Source organism: Lygodium microphyllum, chromosome 2, assembly GCF_053477565.2.
Source record: "Lygodium microphyllum isolate KBCC chromosome 2, Lygodium_microphyllum_v1.1.10, whole genome shotgun sequence".
Lineage (NCBI taxonomy): Eukaryota > Viridiplantae > Streptophyta > Polypodiopsida > Schizaeales > Lygodiaceae > Lygodium > Lygodium microphyllum.
Genome location: NC_141136.1, coordinates 156,609,666 through 156,635,550, shown reverse-complemented (window position 1 = coordinate 156,635,550; position 25,885 = coordinate 156,609,666). Strand labels below are relative to the sequence as shown.

General features: G+C 41.5%; 1 protein-coding gene across 2 annotated transcripts in view; it reads right to left on the bottom strand.

The window, feature by feature from the left end:
* HIP1 (HSP70-interacting protein 1) overlaps positions 1–22,824 on the bottom strand; it is a 52,755-nt gene extending 29,931 nt beyond the window's left edge. Inside the window, exons 1-2 of one of the 2 annotated variants that reach the window (XM_087700182.1) lie at positions 22,453–22,824; positions 22,265–22,316 (exon numbers count right to left, since the gene is read on the bottom strand). In XM_087700182.1, coding sequence (XP_087556308.1) covers positions 22,265–22,316; positions 22,453–22,562 — 162 coding nt within the window. In that variant the 5' untranslated portion in view covers positions 22,563–22,824. The remainder of the gene's footprint in view (positions 1–22,264; positions 22,317–22,452) is intronic. The other variant, XM_087700190.1, reaches the window with a different exon arrangement.
* Between the last annotated feature and the right edge of the window lie 3,061 nt (positions 22,825–25,885).

The window sequence follows — 25,885 nt, the reverse complement described above, 5'->3', positions numbered from 1 at the left end:
CAGGAGCCATAACTCTACTGCCCACACCTCGTTCGCAGAGGATATCGCGGTTAGAGCTTCCACCAACCGCCTACTACCATCTAGCGCCTAGTTTCAACCTTCTTCACACGTTTGCTGCTATTGCCAGGTCCCAAGAGTTGTCACCTACAATTAGGTGTTGTCGCCTGCAGTTAATTGTTGTTACCATCAGCTAGCAGCTATCATCAAGATGTTCTCTCTCCTCTAAATGTTGCTCGTGCAATTTCTAGTTGTTGCCCCAACATTCTCTCACCTCTATGTGTTGTGTTTGCACCTAACCACTATCACACAGTTTTTCTCTCTCCTTAGGTACATGCGTTTTTAGTCTCTCTCTCTCTCTCCTGCACTGCCATCTACATCAGATCCAACCTTCCTTAACTGCATTTGTTGGTGTTTGATACTCGAAGGCTGCCTTTGTTGCGATTCGAAATCCGTTCAGGATACAACACGCTCTACAGATCCCAAAGATACGAGAGTTTGAGGTTTAGTATTCATTGCTTAGTGCGTTTACTACATAAACACTATATATTCATTATTTCATTCACTTTACTATTCATTATGTTCATTATCTCTAAGTTACCCTAATCCTAACCCTAACTATATTCTGAGTTCATCAATCTGTGCTTTGTCGTACGATTGGTTTCACGCTTTTTTGCATTTAAAGCATTTCTTTACATGGTATCAGAGCTAGGTACTCTCTAAGAAACCTTGGCCTTTGATCGAAAAGCTCATTCGTGAAAGCAAGAATAACAGAAGGGTCTAATGACTTCAAACACGTTCACAACACTGCTCCAGTCTCCACAACTAAACATGAATAGAAACAATCAAGAGTGGGCCTCCAAGCTTACTATTGCCCGATCTAACATGGGTGGAGAACCATCAGACTACCACGGAGTCCATATACCATATCAAATTTCTACCACCGAGTATGATCTCATCCTTATGCATAGGGCTCAGCAAGAGGTTGAAGGTAAACCTAAGTTTTCTCCTTTAGATTTGGTACACAGAACTAATGATCTTACAACACCTTCGGAATCTCCACTGCGGACCGGCCATCCGCAAGTGAAACCTGGCTCGGATTATACATCACTTTCACATTACTTCTTTTCTCCAATGTCAAGTACAAACCCTATTATTTAAGACTCTATGCCAATTGATTCTGTATTTTCTGTTGAATCGAGAGATGCTCACCAAGAAGGGAATCTTCAAAGCAAGCTTTGGTTTGTGAGTAATAAGAAAGATAGGTATTTCTTCATGAACTCAAAACTAGGTAAGAAGCTAAAAGAAGAACTTGTAAGTATTTCTACCCTTCCTTTTTCTTCAAATGATTTTATTTCTCATGGTCAATATGGAGTAGGTGCATCTTCATCTAGTGCATTTAATGGACAAAAGGAACTTATGATGTTCCCCATAACATCTATCACAAATCAATTTGGGCTCCAAACCATCCCTCCCCCCTCTTCCGCTACACATTCCTTTCAGCCTCCATTAAGTGCACCTATGTTTCCATAGCACACCACACCAAGGGTTCCTCCATTAGGCCCATCCTTTAGGACTCCTTTCTCTTGTGTGGGTGGTGTCCCTTTGATGGGAGTTAATCCTCCCACATACACACTTTTGAGTTTTCCCCCTCCAAAGCATTCTTCAAGTGTGGATCGTTTGGTATCACAGTTTGCCTCTATGGCATTACCTAGTGGATCATCTAATCATTCTATCGTGCCCCATCCGACATTTGGACAAGGCTATCATGTCCCAGTGCCTCCACCTACACCAGTGGTATCATATCGACCTATGTCCATTTCGGTACCTCCATAGCAATTGACACTCATTGGACATCAGAAGCTTATTTTGGCCTATCTATCTTTACCCCCTCCTTCTCCTTATCCACCACCACCACCTCCATCTTATCCCATCTATCCATCTTAAGGGACACCTCATGGTTCTAGTACCTCATCCACCAAGCATGCATTTAATGACAAGACTCGTTTCAACGCGTCAAACTACACTTGTTAGTCAAATTTTATGACAAAGAGTGTTAGGCTCTCAAAACCTATGGGATTTAATGCAAGAGTTGGAACCCCAACCTAATCCCACCCTTGTTCCATACAAGGTCGTCCACTCATGGAAGGCTTGTAACGCCTCCACTATTGTCGAGCTTATGCAAGGCTCGTTGCCTGAGTTTCACTCTCAGTTTCAACGATTCGACTTAGCATCTGAGCTTGACTGACCACTATGCGGCTCGCATCACATCAATTTGGATCATGAGCTCCAAATTTTCAAAAATCACAAACAAGGATGACTTGAAAGTTAAGTTTGTTGAGTATCGGCGTCTCCTTGCCGAGTTCTCAACCACTGGGGCTCCTAAGTCCTCTGACAATCAAGTTACCATATTCCTTAACAAGCTGCCAAGAAAATATTTCCATTTTGTACAACGGGTAATTTCACATCCTCAAATGCCCACATTTTATGAGTTTGAGTGTCAATTGTTGTGTTATGCACGGTTGTTCAATCAATTTCCTAACCGCCCTTGATAGAGGTGGCTCTAGTTGCATCTTCTCAGAGAGGGCAATAGCGCAAGGGTACACAAAACTCAAATCAAAATCAAAATCACAATAGGGCTAGTGAATCCCAAGAAAACAGTCAATCAACACTTAAATTGGGATGGCATAATGTACCCAAAAAGAATAAGTATTGTCAACATTGTCAAAAGGCTAGCCATTACGATGACAAGTGTCGCTCTAAGGCAAGAGGCACATAGTCCAAATCCAAGAATCAAAACCCCGCACCCCAATTGCATAGCCTCCAACAAGGGAAGCAAGGTGGTGGCAACCCTTAGCAAGGGCAATGGAGAGGCCAGACCCACACTGCTACCAATCTGTCATCACAATCAACAAACTACTCAACTCCAAAGGGTTTGTGTGATTGGTCTATAGAGACCCATCTCATCTCCTTAGAGATATCGGATGCAAGTCTTATTCACATCTGCGAGTTGAATCCTAATGAGGTGCCTGCAAAGGCCCACTCATCACAGCCAAGCACATTAATACCTCTTTGGCTTGTGGACAGTGAAGCTACCCATCACATGACTCCTAGAGTGGACATTTTCATTTCTCGAGCCCCTACAGCAGAGAGTGTCCACGTAGGAAATAACTCCTCGATCACAATTCAAGCCCAAGGTCTCATCAATTTTCCCGCTGACCTGGGTCCAGATCTTGCTTCAAAGGATGATGTCCATCATGTCCCCCAACTTGGGGTAAACTTCTTGTCCATTCAATAACTTTGCCAATTGGGGCAAGCAATTTTCTTCACGACAACCATAGTTGAGGTCCTAGACTCTTAGATTGATTTACTGATTGCTTGCGGCAAGGCATAGCCTAATGGCCTTTACCACATGACCCACTTTCTTACTGAGCCAACTCCCAATGATTCAGAGTTCCATCACTTCCAAGCTTTGGCCACTACACGAAAGCCTGCAAACTCTTCGCTACGACTCTCTCTATGAGCTGTCACGTCAGGGGATGGTTAAGGGCCTTCCACACCTAAAACTATCTTGAGAGGTCTGTAAAGCATGTCAACAAGGTAAGCAGCATCGTACACCCTTTCCTCAACAATCTATCACTTGTGTTGCGAAACCCCTTAGCCTCATTCATGTAGATCTTTGTGGTTTCACATCCATTGCCGCCTTAAATGGAGCACTACACCTCTATTTTATAGTGGATGATTTCTCCAGATACATGTGGATGTACTTCCTCAAGCATAAGTCTAATGCCTATACTTATTTCAGCGCTTGGATATTGCTAGCCCATAACCAAATTGGTCATCGTGTGGGAACTATAAGGATGATTTTGGTGGTGAGTTTACCTCCCACGAGTTTTCTAAGTTTTTACAAGAGTAGGGCATTGCATACCAACTCACCTCTACCAACTCCCCTACACAAAATGGAGTTGTAGAGCATCAAAACCAGACTATCCTAAACATGGCATGCTCTATGTTGTTCACAACATAGCTCCCTGAGTGCTTTTGGGTCGAGGTTGTTAACACTTCAGTGTACATCCTCAACCGATGCCCAACTACAGTGATCTCTAAAAAGACTCCGTACGAGCCATTCTTTAGCTCTAAACCTATTATTTCTCACTTCAAAGTTTTCGGTAGTCGTATTTAGATGCACACTCTTAATGACAAGATAGGAAATCTCACCTCTCGAGCTGATCTCTTGATTTTTGTGGACTATTCTCTAGACCCCACTATCCATCTGCACAAGGATACCTCAGGTCAGCCTCTCGATGCTCATACCTATCGTTCTGTTCTAGGAAAATTACTTTGGTTGATTCATACTAGGTGAAATTTATCATGAGGACATGTATTTTTGAAACCTCACTTAACATGTGGATTAATTTTTTAATAATATGATTAAGTAAATGTTACACTTGTGAGTTGTATATGGATAATGATCAAAAAACCATTTGGAAAGCTACCACTTGTCAAAAATGTCCATGCAAGACTAGAAAACGTCTTTAGAGGCTGGCGAGAGACATATGAGTGCATTCAACCTGCAAGAGAAAGGAAGGAGATATTGCTGGCTTGATCTGCAGCCATTACAATAACTTTTGAGGCAACCAGGGGCAAGAGAAGACCAATCTGCAACAAGCAACAGCATCTACAAGCTGTTGAGACAAGACAGCAGTAGTAAATGACTAATTTCTTCAGTTCTTCGCAAAGAAAGTTTAAATTTTCTCTCTCCTCAGCATTCTCTCTCGTCTCCTAGCCTTTCTACAACCTTGCTCTTAAGATTACAGCATTAAGATCACTAGAGATTGAGAAATTTCAGATTTCTTTGTTGTAGATCCTAATTTGCAGCAGAAATTAGGGTTTAGCAATAGCTTCAAGAAGCGTGCCAAAAATTGGAAGCTCCAAGACTTGGATTCAACATGGCTGAAGTTGTTTTCAATCAAATTCAAGTAGAGGGACTAGCAAATCAATGAATTTGGGGCATTTTCGATCTCCATCAAAGCAAATGAAGACCAATTGACTACTTGAATCAAGGGCCAAATCAAATTGAAGACTTACTGGTCATTTTGGACATCAAGGGGAGTTGGAATACTAAAAGAGATTGGGAAAATCCCCTTATGCATCAACTTCTTCATCAATTGAGTTAAAGAAACACCCAAAGGGACGCCATTTTTGGGGCCAACAGGGTGTCCATTGTCCAAGATTATAAGTTAATTTGCATTTCTTTGTTTTGTAATAAATGTTGCTGCCATAACTAGGTTGTAATCAAGGAATTACCACCCATCTACGAAAGGAAGGCTGGTTTCATGGTTCCATTGCCGGGATATCACTCAATACCTTGATCTGGTTGGCCCGAGGTACCTGATTGCAAACCAAAGCTTTGTGATAGTGCTGTTTTTACTCTTAGCTGAGAAATTACAGTAATATGTCTTCAGATAGTGAGATGAACTCAAGCAATGTTGATGCCTCTCAGTATGAACATTCACATGGGAATGAAGGAAATGCAATGTCTAACCTTGGACAAGGATCAGACCATGGACAGCAAGCTGAAAATGTTGTTAGTGGGCAAGATGCACGGCCTTCAGGGTATAAGGAGACCAATAACTAGCAAAGTGAAGAGGAATTTGATGACCAATTCAAGAATCGAATGAGAACAACAGCAAATCTCTTTGCTGAATTGGCAAAGGATCCTCAATTTACCCAATTTTGAATGCTCCAAAGAAGGACAGCAAAGGCAAGAAGAAGATGTCTTCTGTACCTTCAGGGCAGCAAGGTGCACGAAGCACCATTTGTCATACTATGGTTGGACAGGGACCACATATAAGAATGTATGGCACAAATCCCTGTGGTATGCAACAACCAATGCATGGTATGCAAGGCCCAATCTATTTGGGTATGGCTGGAAATATGTAAAACCCTATGTATGATAACATTGGCTTGATGCCTATGGCACAAAGTAGCATGTTTAGCATTGCATCTACACCCCCGAATGCTTATGGGGCTCAAGGAATGAGTGCTGGTCATGCAAATGCTTCGTTTGGTGGTTTTGATGTAAATTCAGCAAATGTGCCCTTTTTGCAACAGCCAGTGTATGACAACTTGACACCCAAAGGAGCAGCAAAAGACTATGATGAGAGTGGAAAAACAGTGAAGTTTGAGTCCTTTGGTGGTGCACAAGATAGGCTGAAAGCTTTGACTTTCATTCAACAATTTGATACAACCTATTTAGAGGAGAACTTCACTGAGTCCTCCAAGATTCGAAAGGCAGTCACTTTCTTGAAAGGGAATGCATTACAGTGGTGGTCCACTCTTTTGATGCAAGGTAGAGCACCATCAACATGGGTACAATTCAAGCAAATGTTTGCATCGAATTGGTTGACAAGTACCTTTGAGGTAGACATCATGACAACTTGGAATAAGTTGGATACTAAGGAATGTAAGAATTTGGAGCAATATAATAAGAAGTTTCCGGATGCATTGCTGCCTATTACTTCTTATCGCCCCGTACCCCTTCATGGGCAAGTGGAAAAACATGTTGGGCTTCCTAGAGAGTGAAAAAAAGCCGAATAAAAAGTTGTTTAAGGATGAGAAAAGGGGCAGATCTGAAAATCAGCCTGAAAAGCGGCCAAAACAGCAAAGAAAGGGCTCGAAAACATTGGCACAACGTAGGGAATTGATGGCTGCAAATAAATGTTTTTTTTGTAAAAAGGAGGGTCACATTGCAAGGGATTGTCCCAATAGGCAGCAAGCTGGAAAATCAGAAAATCAGGGAAATTCTAAAGGAAAGAAGCCCAAAACATCAGTGGGATTGGTGTCTGATGTTGTTAGTGATCAGCCCAATGATAATGCTATTGAGTTGTGCAGAGCATGGGGCAAAATTAGGAATCAACATACATTGATTTTCTTTGATTATGGTGCATGAGCCAAGCCAACTTCATCTCTGTTGACATGGCAACCCATCTAGGTATCAGAGAGGATGAGATGGGACCCATGGGGGAAGTTGGAATGGCATATTAAGGCCATGCAAAGCCTGTCACATTGCTCATTGGAAAGCTTTGGTTGCATACACAGAGATATGTGGACAGCGAAGAGTTCTTTATTGCTCCACTTGAGGTTTGTGAAACTCTGATGTATTGCTCATAGTTGTCAGGTACGAAAAGTACGATACCGTACGGTACGATAAAATACGGTACTAAATGGTACCTTAAGATTTTATAAGGTACGGTACGATATTAGTACGAAAAAAATTAACTTTATTTTTTTTTAACGTATAAATAATAGAACACATTTTTAAAGTGAAACTAGCAGTGCCATTACAAAATATGCTAAATACATGAGGTAAAAATCCCTCGCAATCACATGTAAGCAACAAACATACCGGCAACGATACAGTGTACTGGATACATCATACAATCATCAATGAGTGAAACTGGATACAATCATCAGTGATAGTACTAAGTAGATACAAAAAGATGAGACTCGAGAGAGCTGAGGCCTAGAGGCTAGAATGACTCATGAGGCATCACTATCATCAGCATCATCATCATCATCATCTGAGTGCTCATCAAGAGAGTTTGAAGATGACTCCTCGTTATCGAATGATGAGGCACTCTCATACTCATCCTCACTGATAAGGTTACTATCATCATCAAATGATGGCTCCCTAGGCAATGAAGGTCTAACTGTAGGCAAGGGGGGAATGTCATCATCAGGAACTGGACGAGAGCTACTAGAGCCCCGCCCCATATATGTCTACAAACCACCTGAACCGCCCATTGTCGATCTCGAAGAGCGTCGAATGACCATGCCCCTGCTGGCAACTCGAACTCCTCACCCACGAGCACACTGACTACGAGTGTCACGGGTGTCTGCTGCTATGAGCTCTCTATAGAGCTTTGCAAAGATCTGCTCCTCATCGACCTCCTGATGTACACTCGCAAGAGTGTCGCCCGTCAACTTCAATGTATCAACATTCATCTACATAATGCATATAAGATAATAGATTATAAATACTAAATTGTTGAGTATAATACTATAAAGTAACAAGTTGAAACCAACAAATTTAAAAATTAAACTTAACTTATTATTTTATGGTTAGGTGTTTACCTGCTTTCGACTACCCATACTCATCATGGCCTTCATCATGCGCAAGTTAGTGCAGCAATAGACTAGCCGCTCTAACTGTCGTGTGCTAAGACGATTGCGAATCATCGTGTGAATGAGAGAATAGGCACTCTAGTTTCTCTCACATGCACCCGAAGAGCAATCCTACGCAAGGACTCTCATGGCCAAGGGTTGAAGAGTCTCCAGCGCATATCCAAAATTTTGCCACCAAAATAGAGGCTTTACAAGTGACTCCCTTCTCCAACAAGTGGGAGAAGAAAATGCCACATATCCTCTCTGATCTGCATAGCATCCAAGCTCCTCTAGGACTGTGTTGTGGTCATCTATGGAGACCATACGAGTCAAATATGCAAGCTAATCTGATCAGAGCTCTCTGTCATCCATGATCGCCGACGACTTGTAGACCGAATGCACCAATGCTGCAAAACCATGGATGGGCCTATGCATCCATGCCCATCTCCTCTCTGCTATCTCTATGATGTATGTACATGAGAATCTGTGATCATCTTGCAAGTCCGTGCCTCCACCAATGCCGCAAACTGCTCATCAAGGCATAGCCGCTACATGGCTTTCGCCTCCTCTGTCTCATGCTCATCCCACTCATTCCATAGAGTGGACACCACTATTTGGCGTAGGGCAGACCACACCTTATAAAGCTGCTCCAACAATAACCACATATAAGCAAACCGAGTTGAAAAAGGCTTCTTCAACTCAAGTTTGCTATGCTCGCAATACATCGCAAGCACCTTCACATTCACCGTGAAGAAGGTGACAACAGATGTAGCCTTGTGTATCACCCTCTTCACCCATTTTAGCTTCCCGATGTCCTCCATGAGCAAGTCCAAACAATGACTTGCACATGGAGTCCACATGATCAAAAGAAACTCGGCCTCAAGCAAACAGCCCATGCGCCCGCATGAAACAAGCACGTCAACTACACCCGTTTTCTTATGAACCCCCCTGCCTGCCTGCCTGCCTGCCTGCCTGCCTCTCTCCTCCCCACCCTCTCTCTCCCTCCTGCCTGCCTGCCTCCCGCTCTCTGCCTCCTCCCTCCTTGCTGTGCGTCGATGCCGCCCACAGACACAGGAGCATGACGACGACGACGACCGACGACGTCATCATCCATCATCATCATCATCTAGGTTCCACCCAAATCATCCATCTATCATCAGGCTCATTTTACCCACCCACTATATCATCTATTCATCATATTCATTCATCATCTATATCATCATTCATCGCCGCCCATCACCAAGAGTGTTCATCAATCCTCTCCTTCTCTTCATCAATCTTCTTCATCCTCATATCATTGTATGAGACACCGCACCATCCTTCACATGGGCCAACATTGACATGGTTCTCACCATCGGTCTTCCATTGCTCATGCTTTAGGATATTGAATGCAAGATTGCACTCGATCACCGTGCGTGCAATCTCAACATCGGCTTGTCGTTGCCTTTCTCTAAGAAAGGCAATTGATCCACGTGTATGACCGGGAGCTTGAGAGAGAGAGGATTGCCTCTCCGGTACCGCATGAGCCTCTAACCTTTGCCTTTTGCCAATGCCGGAGCCCGAAGCGGATGTGGAGTCGGCACCACCAATGGTGGAGGCCTCACCCGCATCGGTCGAAGATAGGCCTACATTTGAGGCTTCCTCATGAGTAGGCATAGGTGTAGATGCCGCCGCCGTCGATCCGCAACCTCCTCCTCTAGTGGATCCCCCTCCCATCTTGGTGAGAATCTCGTCCGCAATGTGTTGAGGGATCGACTTGCACAGAGCGACTTAACCCCCCGTCTTGGAAAGATATTGGAGAAGCCGAGTTGCATCACTTATGTAGCTCTTTCTGCAATACTTGCATATCCAATTATGGGAGTTGGATTTCTTTGTGTCCCTCTCCACATGGATGGCGTGCAAGTTGAAGGCCTCATGCGTCTCGCGTGTCATGGTGCAGAGGCGAGGCCAGAGGCCCGATGAAGAGGAGAGAGTTGAGACTTGTCACTCTGATTGGTGATGATGCTTGAAGAGGGAGGGCATGGAGGGAAGAGGAGAGAGTGAGATGATGCTTGAGCCTTGAAGAGGGAGGGGATCGGGAAAACTTGAAAAGTTGGAAGAAGAACGAACTTTGAAAAGGGAGAGGATGAGAGGAAGACTCAAGAGAAGAGGGGAAGAGGAGAGAGAAAGAGGGAGCTTGGAGGGGATGGGAGCTTAATACAGCCTTGGAGTCTTGGAGACAAGAGGGAGGGCTGAGGAGAGAGTCGAGACTTGCAAGAGTGTGTGACGTGTCACGTATGTGTGTCGCAAATGATCAATCATGCCCAATTTGCGCCTTTTTTTCCAGCCCGTTTCACGTAGAAACTCCCTGGATAGCTCGCCTTGTCCCGCAGGATACGTGGCCAAAACATGCTTAAAATCTCATATGAAACAGTACGGATATATACCGTACGGTTCGTATGGTACGAACCAGTCCGTTCGACATACGAGTGCAACCCTGGTATTGCTTGGTATGCCATGGTGTCATCGTATGCATACAACAATTGATTCTCGTGCAAAAAAAGATCACTATTTCGCATAAGGGAAAGATACTCACACTTGATGTAAAGTTGAAAGGTGAATCTGTCTCTGTTGTATCTACAGTTGCCATTTCTAAAGTAATGAAAAATCATCTTTCAATATACTTGGTCTTTACTAAGGATAAAAATGATAGTGATAATGTTGAGAACATATCTAAGTTAGAGAAGGATCGAATGTCATTTCTACAAATATATGCTAATTACTTCTCTCAGTCACTTTTAGGCCAACTACTGCTTGAAAGGCTAAAAGATCATAGCATAGATCTTATCCTTGAAAGTAGCCCACCTAATAAGCCACCATACAGAGTCAATGCAACCCAACAAGAGGAGATTATGAGTCAGGTGAATGAGTTGTTACAAAAAGAGCTAATTCAGCCCAGCTCTCTCCCTTTTGTTCTTCAATGTTTTTGGTATAGAAAAAGGATTTTTCATGGCATATGTGCATTGACTATCATGCTTTGAACAAGATCACAATAAAAAATCACTTTCCGATTCCTCGGATCGATAATGTTATGGATAGATTGCAAGAGGCAACCATATTCAACCGTATATATTTGAAACATGGGTATCATCAGATACCCATTTGACAGAAAGATGTGCCTAAGACAGCTTTCAAGTCATCTTTTAGATTGTATAAGTTTTTTGTTTTGCCTTTTGAACTTACGAATACTCCAACCACTTTTAATCGAATAATGAATCACATCTTCAGGCCACATAGAGGATTTGTGGACACTTTCTTTGATGACATGATTGTCTATTCAAAGAACGAGACAGAGCATATAAGACAGTTGGACATTGTGTTCAATGAATTGCGTGAGCATAGACTAGTTATCAATGACAAGAAAAGTGAATTCTTGCATGAAATCCACTTATTGGGGCATATTGTATTGGCTAATGGTATTCGCATGGACCCTACAAAGGTTAACGCAATATAATCATGGCCACCTTTGAAAAATGTACATGAGATCCATAACTTCTTGGGTTTATGTTCTTACTATGGGAAGTATGAACATAGGTTTGTTGAAATTGCATCTCCATTGCATGGTTTGCAAAAGAAGGATGTGCCATTTAGATGGACAACAGCAGAAATTTCAGCATTTGAAAAGTTCAAGGAAAAGATGACTTCAAATCCTGTACTTGTGTTGCCCGATCTAAGGAAGTCATTCGTAGTTCTGTGTGATGCATGTGGTAATAGTATTGGGGCTATTCTTATGTAGGATGGCTAACTTGTGGCTTATGAGAGCTGAATTCTCCACGTTGCAAAAAGGAATTTGCAAGTCTATGAGAAAAAGCCCTTGGCTGTAATTCATGCAATGTCTACGTGGAAACATTATTTGTTGGGGGCTGATTTTACAGTGCAAACAAACCATCAAACTTTAAGATACTTTTTGACGTAGACAAAGTGATCAAAGAAGCATATGAGATTGGCAAGTTTTCTCTCTATGTTTCACTTTCAAATTGTACATATTGATGGTAAAAAGAATGTTGTGACTAATGCACTATCATATAAGCCACAAATTTCAACCATCAACATGGTTTATCACACTAAGTTGGATGTCATGAAAGAGCAATATATTGCTAATTCGGACTTTGCTAATGTTTATGATCAGCTTTGCAATGGCCAAAGACATGAACATTTTGTACTAAGAGATGGATTTCAAATGATGCATGGATAATTGTGTGTCACAAAGCAATTAAGGCCCAGAGTTATCACTGAAATTCATGCTCCTCCGTATGTAGGACACAAAGGTATTAATGCCACGGTCAAGGCAATGGAGCATTTCTTTTATTGGCCAACTTTGAGGCCTGATGTGGAAAAGTTGTTAGAACATGCATCATATGTCAAAAGATAAAACATGATAGGCAAAAGATATTGAGCTAAAATATGCATTACTTGCTGATTAGCCTCTTAAACAGGCCCAAAACACACTAAAAATGCTCTTTTAAAGTAAAACCCTAAAACGGGGAGCGGTTCGAGAGAGTTCAGTGGAAACCCTAAAACGGAGAACGGTTCGAGAAAGTTTAGTGGAAACGCTAATTTTTGGGACACCCTGTCACATCTATAAATAGACAGGCTACCCCCATTCAGCAATTATCCTTGTTTTGCAAGTTACACCAGCCCACACACCCTCTGCTGCTGTTGGCGCCCAGTTTCCAGCCTGCAGCCCGCCTCCATCTGCTATCCAGCCATCATTGACTGCAGCCACATCATCTTCAGCCTATCCATTGCTGTAGGCGATAGCTCTCAGCTGCTGGCGACTGCTCCAAACTGTCCCAGACTGTTGTTCAGCCTGCTGTCCACCATCTCCAAGGTCAGCCAGCCTGCATTGTCAGCATTGCAGGCCCTGACACTCTCAAACACAGTTTCACCCTGCTGTTTACAGCAGACTGTGCACAGTTTCCAGCCCCCGATCGGTGGTACACTGCTGCGTTTACCAGTTTCTAGCCTCCAGACTGCTGCGTTTTGGTGATCAGCCTGCTGCCATTCACTATTCAGCACTCCTACACTCCGACTCGTGGTCACAGACTTGGGATCCGTCTTCGGTGGACGTCACACTCCGACATTGCTCTGCCCTTGAACGCACTGTACACTCTTACATTCATTTAGAGCATTCATTCACTTCAGAATTGTGTTCTCTCTCTCCCTTCTTCTGTTTGTGTTTGAGTTTTTGTGTTTGAGTTTTGAGTTTTGCGTTTAGGGTTTGAGTTTTGAGTTTTGCATTTCGGGTTTGAGTTTTGCTCTCTGTGTCTGTGTCTGTGTCTTTGTGTTTCTGTCGTAGTCGTACACTCTGTGTGTCCTCAGTGCAAACCCTAGCACTCTTCTTAACAAAAGATGCTAGGTTTGTTGCAGCCCTTGGCTATTTAGGATAGGCCTTGGTAGAGCATTGCAATGGACTTTATTTTTTGGCTTCCTAGGACACCTACTACAAGAAATGATGGGATATGGACTATCATTTGTAGGTTTAGCAAACAAGCCCATTTTATTCTAGTGACAAAGAAAATAAAGGCTGATCATATAGCACGATTGTCTTTGCAGCACATCCTTAAGTATCATGGTATGCCAAAGTCGATCATTAGTGATCGAGACTCTCAAATGATCGTTTATTTTAAAAGGAGTTGTTTGAGAACATAGGTACCACGCTCAAATTCTCATCATCCTTCCATATGTAGACAAATGGTCAACCTAAGGAAGCAAATTCCACAGTGTTAGATCTTTTGAGGTGCTATGTTTTAGACCACAAGATACAATGGGAGCAATATTTGTCCTTAGTTGAGATCACTTACAACAACACAGTGCATAGTTCCACGAGCAAAGCTCCATTTGAGGTGGTTGAGGTTGGCAAGAAGATACCACCTATTCTACAAACTAAGAATGAGATATTTGAGGCTGATTGTTATATAGAAAACTTGGATGCAGTCTATACAAAGATAAAGTATGCACTCTGAGATCGCAAGAAAAGTAAAAGAGGACAACTAATCACCACAAACGTGCTTTGCAGTTTGCAGAGGGCGATTATGTATTACTATGTTTTCAAAAGACAAGGCTAAAAAAGATGAAAGAAAGAGAAGATTGTATTGGAAGTGAAGCATGAGATACTATGGGCCCTTCCAAGTGTAGAAGAAGATCAACGACGTGGCATATCGGCTGAAATTACCTCCACATTAGCAGATACACAATGCCTTTCATATCAAATTGTTCACGCCTTTTCATGGTGATGTGCCAGAGGATCAATCTATTGAAATTCAGCTTGAGATGGAGGAGCTGAATGAGATTTTGGTACCCGAGCAGATTTTGGCACATAAGGAAAGAAAGGTAAAAGACAAAGTTTCCAAGAGCTACTTGGTAAAATTTCAAAATTATTCACCCATGGATGCCAAATGGATGGAAAAGGATAACTTAGCACACCATCCTCAGTCGTTGTAACTTTAACTAGATGCCTTTCAGCTAGAGCCGACTTTAATTCAAGCTCCGTTGGATTCAGCAAAGTAGGGGTCCAAAGTATTGCCTAATGCTCAAGGGGGAGGTAGTATTTCCACTCCTCTAGTTATGGACAGCTCTCATATGTAGTGGATCTTTAATCTGTTCAGCATGCATCTAGGGTACTGTGCTAACAGTATGTTTACCATGAGGTCACTACTAAGTGTACTAGTCACTATGAGATATGAATACCCAGGCACTGGAACTATACTTTTGCATCAGCTTATGATCAATTTGGCATGAATTTCGCCTCAATTTTGAGACAAACATTCTCATCAATTTCAGCTCAGTTTGTGATCGGTTTGAGAACCGTTGATGGTCACTTTTGGAATCAATTTTTGCATTGATTGCTGGTCAATTTCTGCAATGAGTTTGTGATCAGTTTGGGAGGTCACATTTGCAGCAGTTTGTGATAAGTTCTCAGATCAGCAAATAATCAATCTACGATCAATTTTTATGCTCAATTTTCAATGGTTTACAGCTGGTTCCATAGACAACAGCATATATTATGATGCCATTGATGTTTGAGCCATGGTTTATGCTTGGTTATGCTATGCTATGGTTTGGTTTAAGAAATAGACATGTCAAATGGTAATCTAGCAATGTTTTTTAGATTCTTTGTGAATCTTATGTTATGTTATGATTGGCTAGTAATTTTCAGCATGTGTTGGGCATATGGAATGGTTGAGCAACAATGCACAATGTTGTGTTAACTATGATACCTTGTGAAAATTCCAATCCACTATTTTGCTTTTGATGCATCTCGCAATGCAATCAAGGAAAATTGCAACGATTTTTAAGAGGGAGGATTGTCATGAGAACACGTATTTTTGAAACCTCACTTAACATATAGATTAATTTTTAATCACATGGTTAAGTAAATGTTGCACATGTAAGGTGTAACTAGGGTTAGAGTAAATTTATGCTCGAGACCCGAGCAAAGCACATGATGTCAAAGGCAAAAGTTGCTACAAGTTATGCCACACAAGTACTTGGTAGTATCTAGTGCCAGTCGTTGACGTAGGTTATGAATACTTGCATGCCTCTTTGCATTACCCCATGCATCGACATTTTGTCCATGTAAACATGTATCTATGCGCATTTATTCCTTTTTGGTCGCCCTTGGAGTAATCAACTCTAAATTCACCATAATCGTGGCATTGCATATTGCAATCTCCGAAGGCACTCTTTCCCTATGCTTGGATGCTAGCTTTGCTTGTCTTGCTTGCTTCCCCGCCATGCCTTTCTCTCCACATATTCTCCATATGATCGGCATATACATACACTTAGGAATCCCTAGGCACTTATCCTGGTCGTGTGTGGGATTGTTTTGCTTGTTGTATACAAGTAGTCAAGCAATCCATCCTTATTTTTTCCGTACTTCGGAGCACAATGACTCAATAGGACGAGCACTGCTTTGAAACCTTCACTTAATACTAAGCCACGCCAAAAGCTCACAAAAAAAACACCCAAAAAAAAATCAAAAAATAAACAATCTCAAAACAAGCTTAATTAATGAAGAAAACCTCTTACTTTAAAAACAAACGCGATCCTCGAGAGTTATTGTGTCCCACATGCAAAACCCTAATTTGGGTGTCCCAAACTTTCCATAAATCGGCATGCAACCCACCAACCTCCCTTAATCTCGTTTTTGCAGTTTTCACGAGCCATAATTCTGCTACCCACACCCTATTCGTGGATATTACGGTCAGAGCTTCCAACAACCACCTGCTACCATCTAGCGTCTAATTCTAGCCTTCTTCGCACATTTGCTGCTGACATCGGGTCCCAAGAGCTATCGCTTGTAGTTGGGTCCTAACACCTACAATTGGTTGTTGTCACCATTAGCTAGCAGCTGTCGCCAAGATCTCTCTCCTCTGAATGCTACATTTGCAGTTTCTAGCTACCACCTTGACATTCTCTCACCTTTGTCTATCACATTTGCACCTAACAACTGTCACTCAGCTTTTCTCTCTCCTCACGTATCTGCGTTTTTAGTCTCTCTCCTACATTGTTGTCTGCATCGCATCTAACCTTCCTTAGTTGCATTTACTGGTATTCGACACTTGAAGGCTGGCTTTGCTGCAATTCGAGATCCGTTCAAAGTACAAGACACTCTATAGCTCATAACCTCTGCCTTGGTTCCAGAGATACAAGAGTTCGAGATTCAATATTCACTACATAGTGTGTTTGTTGCATAAGCACTATATATTCATTATTTCATTCACTTTATTATTCATTGTGTTCATTGTCTTTGAGTTACCCTAACCCTAAACCTAACTGTGGTCTTACTTTATAAATCTGTGCTTTGTCATACGATTAATTTCATGCTTTTTTTGCGTTTTGAACATTTTTTCACAGAACCTCAAACTCTCTATCTCTGGGATTACACACCAGAGGTTATGAGTTGTAGAGTGCGTTTGTTGCATGAGCATTGTATATCTATTATTTCATTTACTTTATTATTCATTGTGTTCATTGTCTTTGAGTTACCCTAACCTTAACCCTAATTGTGTTCTGAGTTTATCAATCTGTGCTTTGTCGTAGTTTTATGTTTTTGCAATTAGAGCATTTCTTCACATGGTGTTGAGCTAAAAATGCATTAGCCTGACTTAAACCCCCCCAAAACATGCTTAATTAATGAAGAAAACCTTTTATTTTAAAAGAAAACACGATTCTAGAGAGTTACTATGTCCCACATGCAAAACCCTAATTTTGGTGCCCTAAGCTTACTATAAATATATGCAACCTACCACTCTCCCTTAATCTCATTTTTGCACATTTCAAGAGCCATAACTCTACTGTCCACACCCTATTTGCAAAGCACATTGCGCTTAGAGTTCCACTAGCGACCTGCCACCATCTAGCACTTGATTCCAACCGCCTTCGCACGTTTGCTGTTGTTACTAGGTCCCAAGAGTTGTCACCTACAGTTGTGTGCTGTCGCCATCAGCTTGGCAATTGTCCCTAGGATCTTCTCTTCTCTGAATGCTACGTTTGCAGTTTCTCACTACTGCTCTGACATTCTCTCACCTCTGTGTGCTATGTTTGTATCTAACAGTTGACGCCCAATTTTTCTCTCTCCTCAGGTACCTACGTTTTTAGTCTTTCTCTCTCCTACACCACTATCTCCACTAGAACTATCCTTCCTTGGCTACATTTGTTGGTGTTCGACACTTGGAAGCTGCCTTTGCTGCAATTCGGGATCTGTTTGAAGTACAACACTACAGCTCATAACCTCTACCTTGATTCCAGAGATACGAGAGTTCAAGGTTCAGTGTTCAATGCATAGTGTATCTGCTGCATGAATACTGTATATATTTATTATTTCATTTACTTTATTATTCATTGTGTTCACTGTCTCTGAGTTACACTAATCCTAACCCTAACTGAATTTTGAGTTTATCAGTCTATGCTTTGTCATACAATTGGTTTCATGCTTTTTTGCATTTAGAGCATTTCTTCACAAAGATACAACACAAGGTATATCCATGAATATGAAAGGGATTGGACATCAAACTAACCACTCAACCATAGAGCCAAACACGCTCACCCTCAAGCTTGGGAGCTAGCAACACTCCGAGTCACGACCAAGTCTCAAGGACTCATATCCCATACCATTGCATGCCAACGTACGAATGCATTAGTTAGCAGGACAAGAGTCCAAGAGTGATAATCACACAACCACTAGCACTGTAGAACCTTAAGTCCCATAAATAGGGACTCGGCTGCCCTAAACCCAGAGTACCCTTAGTGCATTCGCACCAAGTCAATCCAGATGTCTAAGGATATAACACTTATTGTCCTCAAAATCCTACTAGCTCTAGTACATATTTATTTAATTATAGATGATTCGTAATTTTGAAGGAAGTATTGTTTTTAATATTTAAGTTTGATCTATTATTTTTTGAATTATCCTATATGGTTTAACTAAGAAGAGGGGAGATTTTACTAAAACATGCACATGTGTAAACAACATATGTATGTATGCACTCATAATATGAGAACAAACTATCCTCAATAACGATAACAAAATCATTCGTTCTTCTTCAAATTAACTACATTGGCGATAGTGTCGAGTGTTCTTGAGCGATTTGGTCAATTTAAGCAAATCTTGATGTTGTTTCTTAATGATGGTGATTAGTTTCAAGGTGTCTTTATTTTCTAAAGAAGTCTGCCCTAGGTGGTTTTGACAAATCGCTTATCCCTAATGCATTCCTTATGTAGGTCACCTAAGGCTTCAATCTAATTTGCTCCTTGATCTAACAAGGAATTGGCCTCCAATTGACCCTAGGCTAGGCAAATCTAGCCCCAAATTCAATTGGGATGGTTGGCTTCTTGAGATCTCTGACAATTCCTAAAATTCTAGCTGTTGATTTCAAGTACAAAGCCGACAATTTCCTAGCATGGGACCTGAGGTGGCTGCTAAATTATGGTTTACAACAAAATAACACAATTGCTCTTCGCTAGGGTCTAAAAATGGCTAACATCTGCTAAGGGATTTCTTTTAGAGGAGAGAAACTTCCATCATGAGAAAGTGCTCAAATTTACTACTGCCCTGCAAAAAATGGTTGAACGACTACAGTCCACAATCAACACGAACCCCACATGTAGCCACCTACCCTTGTGGACCCCAAAATTGTGGATGCTTGCCTATAGAAAGCCTACAAGGTTGTCGCTTTGTCTCCAATGACCTTATCAGGTAGCAGCAACACTTTGATAGTCTCCGATAGCTAGACTGATCAGCAAGGGCTGGAAAATTACAATCGCAACTCTCTCTCTTCCTCTCCCAACCTCCACAACGCTGAGATGAGGCTCAGCCAACCTCCAACAGCCTTTCCCTCACTTGGATGGACACATTTTGCTAAGTGGCAACTTCTAATTAGATAATGGTTCTAAAAATTCATTTAACCTTGTTCTTGCCAAAATTTACATGTGCCCGTCTATAATTAAATTGGCTAGGCCATTTCGACTCCCAAGTGATCTTCAGCATTAATTAGCCCTTGGACAAGCGGTAATTAATTGAGTAATGCCTAGTTCTCCTAGTGTCACCATTGACACTTATTGGCCAATTAAATGCCCTAGGCCATAACTTACTCCAAGCACCACCTAGTATCTGACCAATATAACTTATTACAACTTTTGTCTTTGACACCCACCACTAATATCTAAGGGTCCTAGGCCTGTCATTGTGACTTAATTGACTTACACATCACATGTGCCTCACACGTGCACAACTTAATTACTATCTAAGCCAAATGCTAAAGCAAAGCATCAATTCAAGAACCAGTTTGCCCCTTGATTCTAATACAATTCGAGCATAAATTGAATTGACAACACTTGCATGCATTCAATGTGGATGTACAATCTATATCAGTTTTGTTGTAATTGCTTCAATTCCAGCAGGTGCTTTGATCTTTAGGCTTTTGTTTAATCAACATGCATTTTGAGGTGGCTGAGAAACCCTAATTTCTACTGTTGTAAATTAGGGTAACTGAGAATGGCTGAGATTCACACTTCTCGGGACAGCTGATAAACCCTAATTACAGCAGTAATTAAGTCTGAATTCAGCAAAACAGTGCCGAATATCTTCAGATTTGCTGAGATGAGGGAGAAGGACAGCATAGAAGAGAGAAACCTTCAATCTCATGCCAAGAAGGTGCTGTAACAGCAATCCCCTCCTGTTTTAGAAAGAGAAAATCACATCAGCTACTGGTTTTTAGGGTTTTGCTGTTGTCTGAAACCCTAATCTCTGCACAAACAACTGTCAATGACCTCATTTTTAGGGTTTCTAGTTGTTTACAGCCCCAGAATCTGCTCCAGATCAAGTTGCATTGCTGTCCTGAAGCTTCAGCAACTATCTCCCTACTCACAACTAAGCTCTCCAACCTCAGATCCAAGGCTAGAATTGTCTATCACCGTGATACACGTATAACTGAATCTCGCATATGCACCTCACATATGCACAACTTAAGAGTCACGACTTACATAAATGAAGTGTCCAGAGAGCATTAAATTCAAAATTCGCAGCCTCAAGACAAATGCACCCTTATAACTAAACACAGTAAAACAGTCGTGGCTGCCATCTCCATCACCTACTGCTGCCACTCCTCAACCCCTGGCATCATCATTCCCAACTGTCGCCTACCCATCTGGAGGTTGCTGCTGCTGTATTTTGCTGCCCAACTGCCTCATGACTGCATCTACACCGCTCCTCAACCCTCTAGCAGCTGTGTTTTGCTGATTCCAGCCTCCATCAGCCTGCTGGCACCCTCTACAGCCTGTTGGACAGCCGACTTGAATGCTGCTGCCTGCAGCTCCTGACAGCCTGTTCCCAGCTGCTGCCCTGTTTTCAAGCCATGTGGACAGCTGCACTTTCAGGCCTAATCAGTTGCTTGCTGTTGGACAGCTCCTAGAGGACACACTGCTCTGACACTCATCTTCAGGCAGCGTTTTTGCTGCCTACCCACTTCTCTCAGCTCCAACTCGCGGTTGCAATACTCAAGATCCTTGTCTAGTGAAAGTTACACTCCGACACCTCTCAGCCCGCTCCAACAAGAGCCATTGGCTGTTGGACAGCTCCGCCTTTAGGCATTCTATACACCCACTGATTTGTTTACAGGATTCATTCAATGCTTAATATCCTACCATAGAGAATCTATAAGGTTTACTAATCACCCAAATTTCCTTTCATCTAAGATTTAATACCTATGACCTAAAAAGGGCTTCTCTCATAGGGCTATAAATTAACATTCAAAACTTGGTAAGTGACCTTGAACATTTGCCTTTTGGCCCCACATACATGACATTTCATGCACTTGGCCTGGGAGAATTCTAAACTTCCCGATTTAGCTCAATTTTACCCAACAATGTGACAAATTTCAAGGTAATCAGATACTAATTGGCCCAAAGAATGACATGCACTCCTTTTGATCACAAAGGTTCATTTTCTATCGATCACTAGATATACACAAAGGGCTAGTTACTAAAAAACCTAAGAGTACAATCTATTCTCATAATAAAACGTCTTGTTGTATGATATTCTCATGTTAAGTCTAATAACTAACAAGGACCCCTCTCTCATTTCCTTTTCATGGCAAATGGTCAATTTGATCTCGTGTCTAACTCCTGACACATTTCTCGTACCTACCATTATACAAAAGTAGTAGTTAGTTACAAACATGGTCCTCTCATTTTCCATTCCTAGGAAATTGTCTTTCGATAATCGACCACATCCAAGTGATACATAAGTTCATGAAAGGAAATGCCAAGTTATTGCCCAATCCCGTTCAATCTTCATACTCCTTGAAAAATAATCCGGGTCCCAGGTCAAGTTTTAAATATGACACCCTTCTTTGAATGGGACTATCACCGTTCTTAATTCTTGGAATTGAGCTTACTTATTTGACTTCTGAAGTGCCTCTACACGTGAAGAAGAGCTCTCTCTCTCTCTCTCTCTCTCTCTCTCTCTCTCTCTCTCTCTCTCTCTCTCTCTCTCTCTCTCTCTCTCTCTCTCTCTCCTTCCTAAGCGATAGCCTTAGATGAATCTAAGTTAGTGACGTACCTTGGAAGACTCCGATTTGGAGTAAGCAGCTGGTGGTACTTTTGCATCAAGCCTACAACAGCAATGAAACTAACAAATGAATTGCCCTCTTTCCTCGAAGTTTGAAAACCTCCGTACGACTGATCAAGTGCCTGAGAATGTGAGTATTTGAGTGACTGTGTGTGAGTGTGTGTATGTGTGTTTCTTACTTCTCGAGGTAGTTCCGGAAGAAGCGAAGAGAAGGATCCTGAAGAACAGAAGGATTGCTTTCGCAGAGTTGGATGAAAGCCTTGAGCTGCGCGATCTTTCCTGGATCCATGCGTGGATGCTCTCTCTCTCTCTCTCTCTCTCTCTCTCTCTCTCTCGCTCGCTGTGTCTGGCTCAACTGTTCTTTTCCTTCCTCTCCAAGGTTTCTTTTCGTAGCTTAACACCTGTGAGCTTTAAATCGTTGTGCAGAGCAGAACTCAAGTCTTATCTAATTTTCGCCTGTTTTATACGAGAATTATGGCCCGGTTTAAAAGACTCCCCGCTGCTTTCAGAAACCATTCCAGGCCAGCTGGGTCTGTTTTTTGGGGCTGCACATGGTTTTCTGGTCTAAAAGGTATTTACCTATACATATTTTTGTCGAACCATGAGTGTAGGGTAAAAAGGCCAATTACGAAACAAGTGCCAATGATGAATACCCATTCTTGACACTAGTGGGGCTTAATAATATGGATAGATTCATTGTGTGTAATTGTAGGCAAACACTTGTCACATCATTGGACCCTCCCTGCAAATTTTTAGGAGACCGTTAGTATATATATGTGGAAAGCCACATTTATTTTATGCGATTTCATTTTCGATTTGCTAGAGATCACTAATGTCCATCGCACACGCACGTATTTATTTTGTTGCTTCCCCTAATGTCACAAAGAGATCTGGGTCATTTGATCACTAATGTCCATCGTGCATGCAAATGTTAATTTTTATGTTTCCCCTTAATGTCATGAAGAGATCTAGAGCAAATAATCAACGAGAACTGATATTGCATCAGTTGGTGAGAGTGTCATGCATTAGCTTAATGGTTCTATCATTGGCCCCTTTACCCTAATAAACAAGTGAAAGGTCTCACACACGAGTGGCCAAAAAGGAAGTACAATTGTCAATCCTTTAAGAAATGGTAGATACAGTCCAATTTGATGGGCTACACTGTGAAAACCACATGGGGAACTTGTGCTTGTGGTGCATTTAGGCTAAACTAGCCATTTCACCACAAGTCTGTCACGCATGGTATCTCCTCATCACTCATGCCAGAAGGGTGGTTTTCACAAAATCATTGTGACGGATCCATTTGCACGAGGATTTGCACTCGCTTATGCCTCCATGAGCAGCTAACATCGTAGCATGCCTAGTGTAGTATTTTATCCATGTGAACACTACAGTGACGGATGGCTTGCATAATGCATATAGTATCCTTACTCTTTTGTGATTGCCCATGCATGCACATATTACATTGGATTAGTATCCCATTGTCAATCAATTGGCTTTTGTCATAAGTGACATATTTTGTCGTGTTTATGCTATCTTGGAGAACAATTGACACGGTTTGTTTTTGTCATGCATGCGTTTTGACATCCTCGATCAACTCATGTCTATTGAAATGCAAATTGGCATGCATGCGTTTTGACATACTTGATCAACTCATGACTATTGAAATGCAAATTTTTAACATTTCGTGTAGGTGATAATGTCCTCACCCATGCAATTGGTCCTTGCCATCTCTACATCGCATCCAAGGGCTATTAACACCCAAGCAACAAGTTGTTTGTGTCGCCATGCTTTTTGTTTTTTCCATCCATTTGGTAATTGAAGTGCTTCATCAAAACTAACAAAAATCAACAATGTAATTGTTGTAGGTGGTTATGTGTTTGCCTTTGTTGGAAGCAAATCCCCCCCCCCTCCCGTTTTGGTGCACAGATCGGTCGCAGATAGCTCACGTGGTGAATCCCGGAAGGTCCCCAAGAACAAAGTACTCTACCTTTTTGCACAAAAACCCATGTAAAAGCATGCACAACAAGAGGCAAGAGACAAATTGGGTTCAATCTCCCCCATGCCTTGTGTGAGCGCTTCACAAAGCATGTATTTAATGTATATTTCCAATCTTCATGCTCAATAATAGCCCAATTTACAAAAATACGACAAGCTTTTAGCTTTTGAGTTTGCTTTCTACAAAAATAAGAGAATAAAGCTAATGGACGGTGCCCATAGAGTTTGGCACGCCCAATCTCAATGTCCAAATAGAAATAACATATCCGGGCGCATAAGCGCATACAAAATAATAATAAATAATCGATGTCTCAATAGACATAACAAAATATAGACATGGCGCCTATCAAAATATAGTCCAAATGTCGAATACCCGCTAGACTCCAATGCTTTCCTCCGCCACTGCTGCTATCTCTACACATCAACTGAAGCATTCACAATCGTTAGTAAAATAATACAATTAAACCGACAAAAGTGAATACCTAACAGTCTTCAGCTACATAAATAAATCAACTGGTTAGAAATAAATCCTAACCTTAATTTATTACGAGTGCGCACTCTAAACTCATAAACGTTTATTAATTTAATATGCATTTTGCGGAATCACCCGCTATGGAATCACCCATGTACACACTAAATTAATGAAACGCCCGAAAAGGACAGGCGTCCCCATCAACTTCTCGCACAAAGAATCCTCTTTGTGTATGAGCCCCGGTCATCTAAGTTTACGGAATCCACTGTAAAACCTCACGGAATCCACCGTGGCACGGAATCCACCGTGGAATATGCCTCCTGGCATCATACCCCCGGGGTGGGATAGCAATTGACCTCAATTGCTATTAGCTCAATGTGGAGCTAACAGAGTGGGGAAAGCATTTAAGTCTCTAGCGTGCATCCATTGTGCTTCCTCTACAGGATGGTTCTTAAATTTTACTAGATATCTAGAATACCTTCGGCCAGTTCTAGTGGTCATGTAGTCAGTGTCTACGATGGCTTCTGGTTCAAGTATTTCAGTCTCTTCTTCTAGTAAAGGTGGGTTTTCATAAACAGGGTGGATAGGTAATTGGCTTCTAAAAGGTCTCAATAAACTAATATGAAATGTATTATGAATTTTCCAATGAGATGGTAATTCTAACTTGAATGCATTGTCATTAATCTTATGAATGATTCTAAATGGTCCATAGAATCTAGGAGCTAATTTGACAACTGGATGTCTATCTACACTTTGCAGTCTACGCTTTTCTATTCTAAGCCAAACATAATCATCAACTTTGAAATTCATAGCTTGTCTTTTCTTGTTGGCTTATTTGGTATATGATTGTTGGGCTTTAGCAATCATATCCTTAACCTCATCAAAAAGAGTGTTATGCATAATAGCAATATCATCAGCACTCTGAATTCTATTAGACAAAGATGCAACATGTGTAGATAATCTATATCCATAAATAATTTCAAAATGTGCTTTCTTTGTAGATGTGTGCGGTGTATTATTGTAAGCAAACTGTAATAAATGTTAATGAGTATCCCAAGTTTGAGGTTTAGAAATAGTATATGCACGTAAAAGATCTAAAATGGTGCTATTTGTGGCTTTTGTTTGTCCATTTGTTTCTGGAT